This window comes from Oncorhynchus tshawytscha, linkage group LG10 (assembly GCF_018296145.1).
Source record: "Oncorhynchus tshawytscha isolate Ot180627B linkage group LG10, Otsh_v2.0, whole genome shotgun sequence".
In the NCBI taxonomy this organism is placed as follows: domain Eukaryota; kingdom Metazoa; phylum Chordata; class Actinopteri; order Salmoniformes; family Salmonidae; genus Oncorhynchus; species Oncorhynchus tshawytscha.
Window position 1 is genome coordinate 65,748,123 of NC_056438.1, and position 18,393 is coordinate 65,766,515.

At 41.6% G+C, this 18,393-nt stretch overlaps 3 protein-coding genes across 5 annotated transcripts; 2 read left to right on the forward strand and 1 right to left on the reverse strand.

The window, feature by feature from the left end:
- Window positions 1–219: 219 nt before the first annotated feature.
- On the forward strand, window positions 220–6,908 carry LOC112260674 (tripartite motif-containing protein 75). The gene is made up of 6 exons (XM_024435958.2): window positions 220–956; window positions 1,116–1,211; window positions 4,828–5,061; window positions 5,338–5,357; window positions 5,618–5,745; window positions 5,946–6,908. The coding sequence occupies exons 1-6, from the start codon at window positions 360–362 to the stop codon at window positions 6,527–6,529; spliced, it is 1,659 nt and encodes a 552-aa protein (XP_024291726.1). The 5' UTR covers window positions 220–359; the 3' UTR covers window positions 6,530–6,908.
- Window positions 6,909–8,946: 2,038 nt separating this feature from the next.
- Window positions 8,947–10,619, reverse strand: LOC112261133 (leucine rich adaptor protein 1-like). The gene is made up of 2 exons (XM_024436472.2): window positions 10,308–10,619; window positions 8,947–9,992 (listed from the first exon to the last, which is right to left on the reverse strand). Exons 1-2 carry the CDS (start codon window positions 10,512–10,514, stop codon window positions 9,468–9,470), a joined length of 732 nt encoding a protein of 243 aa, XP_024292240.1. The 5' UTR covers window positions 10,515–10,619; the 3' UTR covers window positions 8,947–9,467.
- Window positions 10,620–10,666: 47 nt separating this feature from the next.
- On the forward strand, window positions 10,667–18,071 carry LOC112261132 (lymphocyte expansion molecule-like). Of its 3 annotated transcripts, none has more exons than XM_024436469.2 (10): window positions 10,668–10,908; window positions 11,565–11,652; window positions 11,891–12,061; window positions 12,439–12,558; window positions 12,823–12,966; window positions 14,759–14,902; window positions 15,353–15,526; window positions 15,759–15,890; window positions 16,027–16,172; window positions 17,893–18,071. In XM_024436469.2, exons 1-10 carry the CDS (start codon window positions 10,889–10,891, stop codon window positions 17,990–17,992), a joined length of 1,239 nt encoding a protein of 412 aa, XP_024292237.1. In that variant the 5' UTR covers window positions 10,668–10,888; the 3' UTR covers window positions 17,993–18,071. The 3 variants fall into 3 exon arrangements, with proteins under 3 accessions (XP_024292238.1, XP_024292237.1, XP_024292239.1); XM_024436471.2 differs by having other exon boundaries at window positions 10,669–10,908; window positions 11,579–11,652; XM_024436470.2 differs by lacking the exon at window positions 12,439–12,558 and having other exon boundaries at window positions 10,667–10,908.
- The last annotated feature ends 322 nt before the right edge of the window (window positions 18,072–18,393 follow it).

Genomic DNA, 18,393 nt, shown 5'->3' on the forward strand with positions numbered 1-18,393 from the left:
AGCTAAATTAACCAAACAGTGGTTGTTCGGGGTTTAACCCATCCACTTGCATTTTCTATATGAAATAAGTATTATGTCATAAACAAAATATTTTGAGTAAAACCGAAGTGAAAAAAAATCAACAGCAAAGTAATTCAACTGGAACAACAAAGTAATGAACATGTGTAAATGAAACTGCACCGGATTCAAAAGCTGTACAGGAAAGTCACGTGACATTCAAATTTGGAACGGACCGTTTTGATTGGACGAAGCACTTACGTTTCTCTTCTCAATTTTCGATTTCATCACAACCAATTTACCTAGTTATTGAAGAGAGCGCACTCGTTTTGGTTATATTCTGAACCGTACATTTGTTTGGCATGGAGGTCATATCTCTTGACGAGGAGCTTATTTGCGCCGTCTGCCGTGACATATTTGTCGAGCCTGTGACTTTGCCCTGCGGTCATAATTATTGTGAAGGCTGTGTGAAGCAGTTGAAAAGATCTGCGGTGAAAGTCGAAAACATCAATGCCGAGGGTGGATTCGAGAGACTGTGTATATGTTACACCTGTCCTCTTTGCCTTGCACCGTGCGATTCAACGTTAAACTTGAAAAATAACGTGGTACTTAACAACATAATTGAAAAGTACCACAGTAAACGTGCAAGCGGTGTCGACTGCACTGTTTGCAAAGGTGATCAGAGGATGTTCGCAGAAAAGAGTTGTGTCAGCTGCAAAGAGTCATATTGCACCGTCCACATCATACCACACTTAGAGAACGCTGTACTGCGCCAACACGTTCTGGTGAGCCCGATGAGCGACACTGGCAGACTCTGCAAAGAGCACGGGAAGGAACAGGAACTTTACTGCGAGACAGACCAGACCCCCCTGTGTGCCTACTGCATGCTACCTGCCGAGGCCAAGCACCTGGATGGGCACAATGTCGTGAAACTGGCAGATGCGCTGGATACTTTAAGGGTGAGGTGGTGTCTCATTTTCATTTTGGCCACTTGTGCATGCATGGAAGATACTTTGAGTTTGCGCTATTTTCAGAAAATCTATTAGAATGAGTCTTGTTAATTGGTAAATCACTAATTGTACAATTAATCAATGGTATGTCTTTAATTGTTTTGATAGGAGAACTGTCACGTCAAACTTCAGGGTATTAAAGAGAGGCTGACTGAAGTAAAGAATGGCCTGGCAAAAGTTGATGAAGCTGCTTCGCGTTCCAAGGTAACACCTAGCCTATCATGTTGACTATGTCAGCAAGAAAATGAACCCAAACCCCACATGAAATGTTGAGGCTCCTCTCACCACTTCTGTTAAACTAGTCTGAATAGTGAGTGCATGCTGACCAGACCGGAGACGTCGTGTGCGCAAGCGTTGCAAAATAAATGTAGAAATCCATGTTATTCAATTATTGCACCCACACTCCTCGCCTGCCTTGCCAATGGCTAAAATAGAACTTTTTCTATTTCTGAAGCAGATCACGCTGCAAGTCCTGCCTCTCCCATCTCCTCATTGGTTTATAGAAGCAGGTACCCACGCCATCTCCTCATTGGTTATATCCACGTGGGTGATTGAAAGACAATTTTTTTTTACCGGATGTTGTGGTAAAAGTGTAGATGCCAATCGCCATATAAGTTCAAAGATGAAAAAGCCTGGAAGGAGGAGAGATGACTAGAAATTATTCGGTTGGCCGTTTTATGTGTGGATTAATTGTCGGAGTAGAAGACCTTGTGCATTTCAGGTAAAATAACAACTCAATGTTTATATCCCAGGACAAATTAGCTAGCAACAGCAAGCTAGCTAAATGGGACAAATTAGCCAGCAACAGCAAGCTAGCTAAATAGGACAAATTAGCTAACTAGCTAAATTGCCATACATGTTTAATGTTTTTTGACTTGTCCCCAAATTAACGTAATTGGTTCAGAGTTTGTTTTGATATTTTAACCTGCGTTTGGTGTAGGGGGACAAAATAAATGTATGCACGATGGCTCATGCCTGGGGCCTGACATCATCAGGCAGCCTCATGAACTTGGCATAACTAATGTATTAAACTAAATTATCTTGCCATCCTACTCCACTTGAGGTCCTACTTCGCTCGTGAACAATCTCCCATGTACGCTAATATAGTGCTTGTGACAAATGGATTGGTATCTGTTTTCCTCCTTCGAATTTGTCTAGATATTGAACAGTTTTGAACGACTTCACTATTACGACCCCATGCCTGAAAGCTGACTGTTTTTGAGACACAGGCCTATGTGTCTTCTGCTTCCCTCTGCGCGGCATGTGAGCGTCAATCATTGCACTACACTGCTCAAGAGCGTTTGCATAGCCAGGCTCTAAAATAGAACTTGGTTCTATTTGTGATGCTTGATGCACTGCAAGTCCCGCCTCTCCTATCTCATTGGTTTTTAGGAGCATATACCCATGTGGGTGATTGAAAGATGAACTGAGGTCCACACTCCAGTCCAGTTGGTGGTGGTAATGCACCTTAAAGTTCTTTGCCAACTGCCATATAAAGTCCAAAAAGAAGAAGCGGTAGAAATGAGTAGAAACTACCTCGGTTTACCCTTTTATCTGTGGATTAATTGTCGACGTAGACCTTGTGCAGTTCAGGTAAAATAACAACCCAATGTTCATATCCCAGGACAAATTAGCTAGCAACAGCAAGCTAGCTAAATTGCCATAATTGTTTGCTTTTTGACCTGTCCCCAAATTAATTTAGTTGGTTCTGATTTTTCAACCTGCGTGTCTTGATCGTGTCTGGTGTGTGTGGACAAAATCAACGCATGCGGTCTGGTCACCATGTTACTGTGCATTATTTTCAATTGTGGTTTTGACATCTTTTTTTTTCTACACGCATCTCCTTTGCATACAATTATTAACTATGCTCTTCCCTGATGCATTTCACTCATGTTGTGGTTAAATATTTGTTTTTCTCCTTTCCCATCTTCAAGTCATTTGCCATATTTTCCTTTTTAGCCTCATGAACATAACTTGGTTGCAGTTTGTATCTGTGCTAGAATTGTTGAAGTCAATATCAGTATATCAGTATTGTCAATATTGCATAGGAAAATAACAGATATAGGTATTGGCCCAGAATTTATGAATCCCTAACTTGAATGTGTAAAACAGACAATATGTACACTGAACAAAAATATAAATGCAAAAATGTAAGTGTTTTCTGAGTTACAGTTCATATGAGAATCTGTCCATTGACCTGTTTTAGGCCCTAATCTATGGATTTCACGTGAAGGAATAGATATGGATCTGTTGGTCACAGATACCTTAAAAGGTCATGCCGTAGATCAGAAAACCAGTCCGTATCTGGTGTGACCACCATTTACCTCGTGCAGCGCGACATCTCTTTTGCATAGAGTTGAACAGGCTGTTGATTGTGGCATGTTGTCCCACTCATTTTCCATGGGTTACATGACAGGGGAGTATGTCGGCCATGGAAGAACATGGACACTTTCAGCATCCAGGAATTCTGTACAGATCCTTGCGACATGGAGCTGTGCATTATCATGCTGAAACATGAAATGATGGCGGCAAATGACAGGCACGACAATGGGCCTCAGGATCTCATCACGCAATCTCTGCATTCAAATTGCCATCGATAAAATGCAATTGTGTTCGTTGGCCATAGCTTATGCTTGCCCATAATAACCCTACCACCATGAGACACTTTGTTCACAACGCTGACATCAGCACAATGCCATACACGCTGTCTGCCATCTGCCTGGTACAGTTGAAATCTGGATTAATCTGTGAAGAGCACACTTCTCCAGCATGCCAGTGGCCATCGAAGGTGAGCGTGTACCCACTGAATTCGGGTACGACGCCGAACTGCAGTTAGGTCAAGACCCTGGTGAGTACAACGAGCATGCAGATGCGCTTCCCTGAGACGGTTTCTGACAGTTTGTGCAGAAATGCTTCAGTTCAGTTTCATCAACTGTCCAGGGTGGCTGGTCTCGGATGATCCCGCAGGTTAAGAAGCTGGATGTGGGTGGCTGGTGTGGTTACACGTGGTTGAGGCCATTTGTATGTACTGAAGTTCTCTAAAACATGTTGGATGTGGTTGTTGGTAGAGAAACAAACATTCAATTCTCTGCCAACTGATCTGGTGGACATTCCTGCAGTCAGCAAGACCATTGCATGCTCCCTCAACCTGAAACATCTGTGGCATTGTGTTATGACAGACCTGCACATTTTGATTGTCCTCGGTGCACCTGTAACGATCAGGCTGTTGAATCAGCTTCATATTCCACACCTGTCAGGTGTATGGATTACCTTGGCAAAGGAGAAATACTTACTAACAGGGATGTAAACCATTTGTTTACCATCTTTGAGAAATAAGCTTTTTGTGTATATAGAACGTTTCTGGGATCTTTTATTTCCTCATGAAACATGGGCGCAGCAATTTTTTTTAATAATGCAAATTGCTTTCGGTGAACAAATCAGTCAAAATGTTTAAATCTGTGTGGTACTCCGTTGAACTTTGAAATCCTGACGTAGCCCTCTAGTCAAAATTATTGCCCACCCTTGTTCTGTGGCAATGCAAATACCTTTTTAGTAGTAAGGGGCATTTTAATTCTTTCACCTAGAAGAGCTGGCTCCGAACAGCTCTTTGTTCAGTAGCCATGATAGGCCCCCGCCCATGTCTATTTAACTAAGACTGGCTTCTGCCTGGGGCCTCCAAGTCAATAACTCCGCCCCAGCGTGAATGCAGTGTTTGTCTGGCCCCAGCGTGAATGCAGTGTTTGTCTGGCCCCAGCGTGAATGCAGTGTTTGTCTGGTTTAATCAGGCTACACTCCTGACGGTCACCCATTTATTTAACAGGCCAGTCTGGAGAGGCAGCAAAGTGAGTGCACAGCCTTCCTGCGCAGAATCAAGCTGTTCCTGGAGTTTGAGGAGCAGGCGTGGCAGAAGAGGTTCTCTGTGGACATGGTGCAGGAGAGCAGGAATGGGAAGCAGCGGACAGAGGGGCTGAGGAGGCTGCAGGACAGGCTGACACAGGCACAGGACACCCTGCTGAAGACTCAGACCATCAGTGACCCCCTGGTGCTTCTCCAGGTAGAGCAAAAGCATGATTTGGGCATAATGCATGTTTTTTTTTTTAAAGAAAGACTGAATGCTGATTTGAAACAATGCTGAGCACAGCATTGTCTGGTTTGTCCAGGCTAGGAGTGTACTGGGATGTAAGTCTAAATGAGAGTTGAAATTTGGCACCACAAAAAAAAAAAAACAGTAGGCAGCGCACCCAGTGCCACTTATGCTAATTATCAATTCATTAAGAGTATGGCAACTTTTCATAAGGATTTATTTTAACTGTTCAATTTCATTAAACAGCTCTTGAAGAATGAGGAGTGGTAAGTTGAAATTATTTTTATGACTGCATTACAGCTGAAGACACCACCCACAAACAATTCCCTCAAAGTAGAATAATTAAATGTCATTCCTTTTAAAAAAAAAAAAAAATTTTTTTTTAATGACCAGCACCACAGTATTTCATTGACAAATGTCTTTACAAGTATGTAAATAATTGGTGCAACAGACTGTACATATGCTACACATTATGTTCATCTCGCTAAATTCTGAACATTAGTGATCGTAAATTTCCCTGTTGCAGGGCAGACCTGCTTCAAAGGGACTTTTGTTCCCGTCAGATGCAGAAGCTTAGTAATTGGAGTGGAACCAAGCGTGTGGCTTCATCTAGAATCACCCCCCTATTCCAGACTCTCCAGAAAACATTTCAAGGTACTCCGTCTCCATGAAGCGCAGTTAACAAGTTAAAAAATATATAATTATTAGACTGATTAGTTCAATATTCGGCTCTCTAAGCGTTCACACAACTATAGTACATTAGAAGCCTATTGTGTTTTTGGCCAGCTAATTGTTCCTGTCAGCCATTTTAAAGTAACGTTTTTGCTTGTATCTCTAATATTATGTCTTTGTAGGAGATGTCATTTTCTTTTCTGAATTAAGTGCCCACCCTAAACTGAAGTTGGACCCTGACTCTGGCTCTGTGTGGGTGACTGAGGAGGACCAGCGACATGATGAACCATGCTATCTTGATCGGCCTTACTGTGTGATGGGAGTCATTATCTCCTCCAAGGGTGTGCACAATTGGGAGGTGGAAGTAGAGGGGCTCTCCTCTTGGGCCGTCGGTGTAGCTTTCCTTGGCCCATCCCAGATTGCGGTGACCTGCAAGCTCGGCACTGATGACCAGTCATGGAGTCTGAGTTACAGCAAGAGCAAGCAGCAGTTCTCTGCCCAGCATGACTGGCTGGCATTTGCGTTCCATGCACCGGACTCCAACCCACCCAGACGGATTGGGGTCTTTCTGGATGTGGACAGTGGAATCCTGAGCTTCTATGATGCAGTGAGAATGGCGTGTCTCTACACTTTCTACTGTACCCTGGATCAGGATTCAGCCAGCCAAACTTACCTCAGACCAGCCTTCTGCCCTAGGCTGAAGGAGGATGACCAGCCACTGTCGACTAAGCCAATGAGGGTGCTGCGCCCAGTCTCAAACTTTTAGGCACTACAACCAACACGGTATCCTTCACACTAATACTTTCACTAGCAGCTAGCTAGCATGCTTTTCTTTTTGTTCCAAATGCTTAGTTTGAAACACTGACCATTGAATTGTTTGAAATGTAAGAAAATATGGAGAACCTGTTTTTGTAAATCCACTCAAACTGTTACACAGCTTAAAATGACCCTACAGTTAGGCAAAATCCCCAAATCTAGTAAATTGTCGGAGCCTTTGAATGTCTTGTAAGTGAACTAATTAGATAAATATATGCAGTGTGCATAGTAGAGGTTGACCGATTTCATCGGAATGGCTGATTTAATTAGGGCCGATTTTTCAAGTTTTCATAACAATCGGTAATTTTGGATGCCGATTTTGCCGATTTAAAACATATATTTTATTTACATCTTTATTTAACTAGGCAAGTCAGTTAAGAACACATTCTTATTTTCAATGACTGCCTAGGAACGGTGGGTTAACTGCCTTGTTCAGGGGCAGAACGACAGATTTTTACCTTGTCAGCTCAGGGATTCAATCTTGCAACCTTACGGTTAACTAGTCCAACGCTCTAACCACCTGCCTCACAAGGAGCCCGCCTGTTACGCGAATTCAGTAAGAAGCCAAGGTAAGTTGCTAGCTAGCATTAAACTTAATCAATCATAATCACTAGTTATAACTACACATGGTTGATGATATTACTAGTTTATCTAGCGTGTCCTGCGTTGCATATAATAGCTGCAGTGCGCATTTGCGAAAAAGGACTGTTGTTGCTCCGTGTACCTAACCATAAACATCAATGCCTTTCTTAAAATCAATACACAAATGTATATTTTTAAACCTGCATATTAACTAAAAGAAATCCAGGTTAGCAGGCAATATTAACCAGGTGAAATTGTGTCACTTCTCTTGCGTTCATTGCACGCAGAGTCAGGGTATATGCAACAGTTTAGGCCGCCTGGCTCATTGCGAACTAATTTGCCAGAATTTTATGTAATTATGACAACATTGACTTTTGTGCAATGTAACAGGAATATTTAGACTGATGGATGCCACCCGTTAGATAAAATACTGAATGGTTCCGTATTTCACTGAATGTATAAATGTCTTGTTTTCGAGATGATAGTTTCAGGATTCGACCATATTAATGACCTACGGCTCTGTTATTCTGTGTTATATTTAAGTCTGATTTGATAGAGCAGTGTGACTGAGCGATGGTAGGCAGCAGCAGGCTCATAAGCATTCATTCAAACAGCACTTTCGTGCGTTTTGCCAGCAGCTCTTTGTAATGCTTCAAGCATTGCGCTGTTTATGACTTCAAGCCTATCAACTCCCGAGATCAGGCTGGTGTAACGATGTGATGTGAAATGGCTAGCTAGTTAGCGGGGTGCGCGCTAATTGCGTTTCAAACGGCACTCGCTCTGAGACATGGAGTAATTGTTTCCCTTGCTCTGCAAGGGTAACGCTGCTTCGAGGGTAGCTGTTGTCGTTGTGTTCCTTGTTCGAGCCCAGGTAGGCGCGAGGAGATGGACGGAAGCTGTACTGTTACACTGGCAATACTAAAGTGCCTATAAGAACATCCAATAGTCAAAGGTTAATGAAATACAAATGGTATAGAGAGAAATAGTACTATAATAACTACAACCTAAAACTTCTTACCTGGGATTATTGAAGTGTTAAAAGGAACCACCAGCTTTCATATGTTCTGAGCAAGGAACTTAAACTTTAGCTTTCTTACATGGCACATTGCATTTTTACTTCAACACTTTGTTTTTGCATTATTTAAACCAAATTGAACATGTTTCGTTTATTTGAGGCTAAATTGATTTTATTGATGTATTATATTAAGTTAAAATAAGTGTTCATTCAATATTATTAATGTCATTACAAATAAAAATCGGCCAATTTAATCGGTATCGTTTTTTTTTTGGGTCCTCCAATAATCGGTGTTGAGAAATCGTAATCGGGCGACCTCTAGTGCATAGCATCTGAGCATCAGCAATGTGTTGTCTTTTTCTACATGTTTCCTGCCAGACTAGACTACCAAATCTACAAATGCTTATTGACAGGTGTTTAGTTTCTATTTATTGTGGTCCTCTGTTGGATTGTTCCTCTTAACACTGCATTAAAATAACTTTGTCCTATTACCATTGTATTGTGATAATTGTTTTTAAAATAATGTGTATCTGGGACTTAAGTCCTCGTTCTGGTCACAGTCCTATAATTGTTAAACAGCAGTAGGTTACTGTTATCTCCCGACATAGCTGGCATTCTCACACGTCATCAGCCCATCAAGCTGCTGGACAATGTCGGGCTCACCAACTTCCAACGGACAGGAACAGGGCACACAAAGGTCTACACTGTCTTGATATGCATTCTTAGGCCTATTAAATGAAAATGTGCAGCTGGAGACTGTGGTTGGGCAAAAAATTGTCTTTTTATTTTATTCAACAGAATAATATTCTGAGTAACACATTTGCATCCAGAAGATAAGGGTTCATTATAGTATCACACTGGAGTTGTGATGGGCGTAATGGCCTTTTAGATGTAAAATGTCTGCGTCCATTTATGATATGTCATAACGTCAATGCATTTTCTGCTGAGCCCTCTACATAAACTTTCTCTAGCAAAACATGTGATAGTGAGAACATGATTGACATCAACCTGATTTACATCTAGTTGAAAGTGGCAACGGTGACTCATTGAAAAGCAAAAGGGCAACAACTGACAAACCAAAGTAGCTAAATCAAAATATGAGTACGCCTTGATTTTGCTCCTCTAGAGAACAATGCTACTAGCATTCATCCAGTCCACCATTGTCAATTTAAATGTCGCTCCTAGTCCAGGACGGCACTTCATGTCCAACTGGCACCATTGCATCTAATTTTGGTAGGCGAAGAGGGAAGGTTTCATGTCATAAAGCATCTTTTGAATTGCGCTTATAATGTCAGAGAAACGTCACATCGTCTTGAGACTCCACCCAGCACCACTGAGTGTCATACCCCAACAGAACCTCACAACTGGGAATGGTCTGTTCCTCCACCCCCACGATTTCACCGTCCGAGGCCCCTTGTCTCTCCTCTGGGAGACCACAGTGCGGTGTCCCAGTTTCTCCTGTTCTCTCAGGAGGGCCAACAACGCCATCTAGTGTCAACCCTGTGTCATTACAAGAAACAGCATTTGTGAGCATATGGAAGTAGCTGTCCCCAGAGATGCTATCTGGTACTTTCAACTCTTCTGGTTCTTCATTGGCATCATTTAGAGGACTCTGCCAGCTAGTTAGGGCCAGACTCAGGCCCTCTCTGCAAGGGGACAAGCCAGACCCAGGCCCCTCAGCCAGGCTACACTGGCTGCTTGTCAGGCTGCTGGCCAGGGTGCCACGCTCCTCAAGCAGCCAGCGCACAGCCTCCATGGCCTCATGCACCGTCACCAGCTGGTGCAGGATCCGCACGTCTGTAGCACGCAGACAGCCCTGTGGAAGGAGAGAATGTGAAATGACAGTAGTGAGCAGAGGAATTTAGACTTAAAATGTTTTGAATGGAATGAGAGCCTCAGCTGGGTGAGGGGGGTGGGGTGGTGACAGAACTGTCATTAATAAAGGTGAAGTGGTTGTCACTAATGCCAGCCAAACATGGTCTGGTGGGAGAGTTCTTTTCAGCATTTGTATAGCTTTGAAAAATAAACTCAATCATAGAACAACTGAACATAATAAATTAATGCACACACAGTTTGTATAATCAAATCATACAGAACTATTCAACATTGCATTCTGCAAAGGAATCCTTACCATCTCCAGTTTCAAGTTTCTGATCTTGTCGGTCAGACTGTCGCTGGTGCGGTTGTCTCTCCCCTCCGGACGATTAGAACTCCACTCAGCACCGAGCGAAGCATCCCCCTGCATCCACCTCAACAGGCTCTCCGGAGTTTTCATCACAATTTTATTTTCCAGCTCTTTCAAATCTGGAAATGAGTCGTACACACTCCCTTCTTCCATAATAAAATATTATGAAATCCTACTTGAATATAGAATTGTTAGAGAAGTTTAGGGCTAGCTTACGCGCAACGATCCAAGCAAACAGTATATTGGAAATCAGCCCCGACAAGTTACCTGTGACACAAAACATGTTAGCTTGCCCGCAGGCATAGTCAACTTGAAAAAAAGACCTCACGTGCACGTTGTGTTCCTGAACGCTCTATAATGAACTAGGATTCCATTGAGAGATTGGAGCAAACTTTTCCACTGACGGGTTTCAAATGCAGCGTGAGCCATTGCAAAAACGGGAGAAATAACTGGATGCGTCGACAGCTTAATTAATTATTCTCAAAGGCCGTCGATATTGTTACGCAATCACTGTCAGAGACGGACAGATGTGGACAGCCAACAACAGGTAACCTAATATGTGCCGAGACAAAGCCACTCGTCGACACAAAAACACCAGGAATGTAATTTAGGTGAATATGAACCTGAATATAAACTGCAGTCGGCAAGTAGCCTACCCGTGCTCAATTGAGAGATAGTGGGCACCTGCAGAATATGCAAGCATGTGTAAAATACGTTTTGATACTTAAAAATAGCCATTTCATACGAATACATTTTTTTTCGATTGTTAGATTTATTTATTTAATTTACTTATGAACACATGTCTAGTATAGCCAACTATAATAAAACAATTGACAAGCTTATGCTGGTTTACATTATGGATCCAGATAACGACTTAATTACATGTCACGTGACGTCAGAGTTGGCACTGACGTCACTTCTGGGACAGGTAAACAATAGCCATCTGACATTTGCTGTAATTGATTGGAAATGCCTGGGAATAGGTTATGATCAAAGATGAGCAACAAAAAGTTCACAGGGGCTCCATTTGGAACACAGTCTGCAAGGTTCTTTGTTTCTAATATTTCCATGAAATGACCCATATGAAACATGACAATAATGATTGTAAACACCTCTTGTAAATATCTATTATAGCATTGTAGGTCTATAGCACCAAATAAATAACAATCATAAACTCTTTCAATCATTCTTTTTCACAATAAGGTTTGATGTTTCAGGAGTCTACCCATCCAAAAAGAAGATTGGCACGTTCACAGAAATCAACCACTGCAAGAGACTGATAAGTGACTTGGTAAATAAAAGCACATTACATTATCTCATTCGATTTGATGTGATTTTCAAAACAATTTACTTGGAAGATACAGTATTTGTAAAGGCTTTGCATGACTCTCCTCCTAAATGTGTGTGTGTGCAATGCATGTGTTGAGCTGAACTAATAAACTACAGCTGAAATAATAAAGTTATATTTTATTTTCTATTCAATTCTATTTTATTCCACTCCTGTTTGTGTATCTCTCTGTCTGTGTCAGGAGCGTAACCTGGGTCCAGGTCGGTATGAGGTGGACACAGGGGACTTCAGCCCCCAGGTAGTCCAGAGCAGGGCCATGGGACCAGGGTGGAAGAGGGGGCAGGAGATGGCCCAGCAGGCCCAGATGCCCCACCTGCTGTATAGAGACACATGGTTGACCAACCGCTTCCTGGTGAGGGAGCAGCATCCATCATAATGATGATGACTTGTATCTGTTGGGAAATTATTTCTGTTTCATACAGCATCTATCACTTCACGACATCACAGAACCGACACTGAAATAGACCGTTATTTTTGTTTGGTCTGTCATGTCCTATATAGATGCATTGATGCTTCTGTAATGAGGGCAACAGTTTAGGGACTTTTCAGCTCCAGTCGAAGCTAGTATGAAGGCTAATTATATTTTGATTATGTAGCTGTGTGAAATTAATATTACCACCAAACAATCAATGGAATGTGTTATAAAATGTGATCTAAACTGATGAAACATAATAATTATATTGGTTGAAGGTTCCAGTGTAACTAATGCTAAGCTGTTCCACAACCTAGAGAAGCAGGGTAGGCCCAGGGAGGTATGACATCCAGGACTTCACAGAGCTCTGTAAGAAGCCGTACAGTGTGAGAGGAGTGTGTGACAGCAGGGAGGAGAGGTTTAAAGACTTAATGAAGGTAATGCAGTAACCCGTCACTAGAGGGAGACAAATACTCACATACCGATACTCACATACAAGTATGTCACTGTGGTACTAGAACATTGGTCAAGTGCTTTACAGTAACTCAGCCTAGACTACTCAGGAACGAGCAGCAGAACAGTGGCATGGAAAAAATCCCTAGAAGTAAGAAATCTTTAGAGGAACCGGTTTCCTTTTTCTCCACCGGGTAGAAGATAATTGATTAATGGTATTATTGTAATTTCTCCTTGTCATGTGACAGAAGCAAACTACTCCAGGCCCAGGGACTTATGGGAAGGGGGGCATACCATCTGGGCTGCTGGATGAGAGGAGGAGGAAGCCGATTGGCTCCTGTCCCATGATGGACTTCAGTGCTGGAGTGGAACGCTTCCCAGACCTCATAGTGGTGAGTTAGTAGTCCTTAAATGTTATTTTTGGCTGTGTATATATTGGAGAAAAGATCAGATGTGCCAATACAGTTGAAGTCAGAAGTTTACATACACCTTAGCCAAATACATTTAAACTGAGTTTTTCAAAATTCTTGACATTTAATCCTAGTAAAAAAGTCCCTGTCTTAGGTCAGTTAGGATCACCACTTTATTTTAAGAATGTGAAATGTTAGAATAATAGTAGAGAGAATGATTTATTTTAGATTTGATTTCTTTCATCACATTCCCAGTGGGTCAGAAGTGTACATACACTCAATTACTATTTGGTAGCATTGCCTTTAAATTGTTTAACTTGGGTCAAACATTTCGGGTAGCCTCCCACAAGTTTCCCACAATAAGTTGGGTGAATTTTGTCCCATTCCTCCTGACAGAGCTGGTGTAACTAAGTCAGGTTTGTAGGCCTCCTTGCTCGCACACGCTTTTCCAGTCCTTTCCACAAATTTTCTATAGGATTGAGGTCAGGGCTTTGTGATGGCCTCTCCAATACCTTGACTTTGTTGTCCTTAAGCCATTTCGTCACAACTTTGGAAGTATGCTTGGGGTCATTGTCCATTTGGAAGACCAATTTGCAACCAAGCTTTAACTTTAGCTTTAACTGATGTCTTGAGATGTTGCTTCAATATATCCACATATTTTTCCTCCCTCATGACGCCATCTATTTTGTGAAGTGCACCAGTCCCTCCTGCAGCAAAGCACCCCCACAACATGTTGCTGCCACTGGGATGGTGTTCTTCGGCTTGCAAGCCTCCCCCTTTTTCCTCCAAACATAATGATGGTCATTATGGCCAAACAGTTCTGTTTTTGTTTCATCAGACCCCATGTGCAGTTGCAAACCGCAGTCTGGCTTTTTTATGGCAGTTTTGGAGCAGTGCCTTCTTCCTTGCTGAGCGGCCTTTCAGGTTATGTCGATATAGAACTCGTTTTACTGTGGATATAGATACTTTTGTACCCGTTTCCTCCAGCATCTTCACAAGGTCCTTTGCTGTTTTTCTTGGATTGATTTTCACTTTTCCCACCAAAGTACGTTCATCTCTAGGAGACAGAATGCGTCTCCTTCCTGAGCAGTATGACGGCTGCGTGGTCCCATGGTGTTTATACTTGCGAACTATTGTTTGTACAGATGAACGTGGTACATTCTGGTGTTTGGAAATTGCTCCCAAGGATGAACCAGACTTGTGGTGGTCTAAAAAAAAAATTCTGAGGTCTTGGCTGATTCATTTAGATTTTCCCATGATGTCAAGCAAAGAGGCACTGAGTTTGAAGGTGGGCCTTGAGATACATCTACAGGTACACCTTCAATTGACTCAAATTATGTCAGTTAGCCTATGAGAAGCTTCTAAAGCCATGACATCATTTCCTGGAATTTTCCAAGCTGTTTGAAGGCACAGTCAACTTAGTGTATGTAAACTTCTGACCCACTGGAATTGTGATACAGTGAAATAATCTGTCTGTAAACAATTGTTGGAAAAATGACTTGTGTCATGCACAAAGTAAATGTCCTAACCGACTTGATAAAACTAGTTTGTTAAACAAGAAATTTGTGGAGTGGTTGAAAAACGAGTTTTAATCACTCCAACCTAAGTGTATGTAAACTTCCGACTTCAACTGTATAGGGGAAACAGAATATATGAATGAATGAACAAGGTTTATTGGGAGAATAAGGGGAGATGTAGTTTTTCACCAGCAGCAACACAGACAACACAGACAGATGCTTATGGGTGTTTGATGTTTCCTTCTCTCTGTGTTCAGGACTCTGGTCTGTGTCCTGGTACCTACAACTTACCGACCTTCACTGAGGTGCTCCTTAGCCGCCACATCAGCAAACGAGGTCCCTATGACCTCTTCACTGGCCGACGAGACAAGCCAATCACCTGTGGATATTTTGCTGCCCCGGTAACTAGGCCCTTCAATTAGATTTGATCTCAATTAGAATAACCTGTATAAAAAGGTTAAATAAAAAATATATATTTAAGAACAATTATAAGAATTACATATTCAAAGGGGTGAAGGGAGCGCCATTGAGTGTTGTTAAGAGAGCTGTTAAAGTGCATGTAGAGGAATTGCCAGACGAAATGGAGAATTGATATCTCATGATATGTCATCATGATCCTCTGCGAAGGTTGATAATTGATCCATTCCATCGTGAACTGATTAAATTATCATTTTTCGTACTACATTATGTTTCATAATTTTCTTTCCATTGTGATAAGCAGTTGAAAAGGAAACTACATGTTTGATGTGTATTTCAACCTAAAACCCTGCTTGAATGTTGCTTGTCTTGAGGACATACCTTCACATGCTATTTCTGAATAATTGGGTTATTTTGCCTCCTTCCTGCCCTAGAAAAAAGCCAATCTGAATCTGTCTACGGTCGCCAAGCCAGCAAAGGTCTTATGTGAGGACGTTCTGCGACCAGAGAAAAGACACCACGGCAAGTTTGGCACCCTAGAGCAGTACCCTTCCCTCCCTACAGAACGCATCTACCTGGGTTCCCTGCCCCAGTATCCGCGGCCAGCGGTCAGTACAGCCCTGTCATAGTCGACTCATGTAAATGAGTATTCTACAATGTAAACACATTGTATTGTAGACTAACGTAGTTAAAATATCAAGTAGTTTACAAGTGATCATATCCATGCAATTAGAGTGATATTCAGAATATGTTCTTTTAGCAGCATAGATGTAGTAATCAGATGTAGTTAGCTGGCTCACCTCCAGTCTTATACCTCAAACTCACATCAAACAATAACAGCAGAGACACTCTGGTCATGGATTCTATGAAGATGTTTGTCTGCCCAAAGTGGAGAACCGCAACCCTCCTCCCTTCCTCTCCTCCTCTCCTCGTATCACCCTGAGGGCCGAGAGGCTGATGCAGGGGAACTATGTGAGTGATGTTGGCATCATCAATCTTCATCTTGTTTTTACTTTTCTTTTTCTTATACTGACCAAATAGACCTGTTTTAAGTTGAGGAAAGACCTTCAATCTTATCTTGACACCCACTTCTCTTCACCTCAACCAGACCACAGTGGGAGTGGGCCGTTACAACCTGGCTAAGAAGCGAACGAGGAAAACTCTGAAGAAAAGCGTTAACGCTGGCTATCACTACGTCTTCAAGTCCCGCATGCCCAGATATCTACATGACCTGCACAAGGACAACTTCAACCAGTAAGGTCAACCTTTCTTCTGAGGGCCTAGTTTTACGTTGTGGCTGGCAAGAGGTTAGTTAATACTGATGTGTATTATTTATGAAACTCAGATACATTCACAGGATCATTTATAGCTTAAGTTCACATCAGCTTAGTAACAATGTGATGGGAAAGCTACAGTAATACAGTGCCTTCAGAAAGTATTCACACCCCTTGACTTTTCCCACATTTTAAATTAAGATTCGTGTGTCACTGGCCTACACACAATACCCCATAATGTCAAAGTGCAATGAAAAACTGAAATGTCTACAGTCAATAAATATTTAAGCCCTTTTTTATGGCAAGCTTAAAGTCAAGAGTAAAACATTGCTTTAACAAGTCACATACGTTGCATTGACTCACTCTGTGTGCAATAAAAGTGTTTAATATGATTTTTGATGACTACCTCATCTCGGTACCCCACACATACAATTATCTGTACGGTTCCTCAGTCGAGCAGTGAATTTCAAACACAGGTTGAACCACAAAGACCAGGTAGGTTTTCCAAAGCCTTGCAAAGAAGGGCACCTATTGGTAGATGGGTAAAAATATATATATATATCCCTTTGAGTATGGTGAAGTTATTAATTACACTTTGATGGTGTATAAATACAACCAGTCACTACAAAGATACAGACGTCCTTCCTAACTCAGGAGTCGGAGAGGAAGGGATTTTACCATGAGGCCAATGGTGACTTTAAAACAGTTAGAGTTTAATGGCTGTGATAGGAGAAAACGGAGGATGGATCAACAACATTGTAGTTACTCCACAATATCAACCTAAATGACAGAATAAAACTATTCCAAAACATGCATTCTTTTTGCAAATGTGGCAAATAAATGAATTGTATGTCCTGAATATAAAGCATTATGTTTGGGGAAAATCCAACACAACACAGAGTACCACTCTTCATATTTTCAAGCATGGTGGTGGCTGCATCATGTTATGGGTATGCAAAATCCTAGAGGAAAAGCTGTTTCACTCTGCTTTCAAACATACAGTGGGAGACAAATGCACCTTTCAACAGGACAATAACCTAAAACACAAGGCCAAATATACATTGGAGTTGTTTACCAAGACGACAATGTTCCTGAGTGGCCTAGTTACAGTTTTGACTTAAATCAGCTTGAAAATCTATGGCAAGACCTGAAAATGGCTGTCTAGCAATGAACAACAACTCGATTGACTAAATAATGTGCAAATATTGTACAATCCAGGTGTGCAAAAGGTCTTAGAGACTTACGCAGAAAGACTCACAGCTGTAATCACTGCCAAATGTGATTCTAACGTGTATTGACTCGGCTGTGTGAATATTTACATAAATGATATATTTCTGTATTTCAGTTTCAATACTTTGCTAAAAAATCTAAAAACATGTTTTCACTTTGTCATGATGGGGTATTGTGTGTAGATTGGTGAGAAAAAAATATATTTAGTACACTTTGAATTCAGGCTGTAACACAACAAAATGTGTAATAAGGGGGTATGAATACTTTATGTGAACAGTCTTCTGTTATTGGAGTTATACACACCAAAATAGCAATGTTATGTAACATAGTTATGGATCTCTCTCGTCAAAGTATTATAACTTTTTATACTTATTTGTTGACCTTTGGCTCACGGATCATACCACACACGACATCATCTGTGACCAGTAGACCCATGCTGAAACATGTTAAATCCCAGTTTGATTTTCCAGGGAGAGGCTGAAACCCATCAACATTCCCCCACATAGGATGCCCTATTCTCGGCCGCCAGATGAGGTTTCGGCCGTTGCAGCTCTACACTCCTCAGGTTGAGAAAAGACTTAAGCACCAGCTCAATCTTGAACACAACACCAACACACACACACACACACTTTTGAGAAAATAAAATGAAAGATCCTGTAACCTGATTCACAGTTACTTGTTATGTGTGAAGAAGGTCTATAGAGGGCACTATAACTTCATGATCTTCACTGCTAGGGAAACCATGGAAATCACAGTCCAATCAGAGATAGAAGTGTTTGTACGTTTGTATTCCATGTCAAGCCTGAAATATGAAACATGTTTTGCCCTTCACTGTCAAAGTTGGCTTATAGCTGTCTCTCTGATTTGATATGAGGAAAACATAAGTTAGATCACTATTTGCAGTTGCACAGCAACTTGTTGACACAACATTCCCTCAAAGATTGAGAGGTTAGTCAATAGTAAAGTTAGTG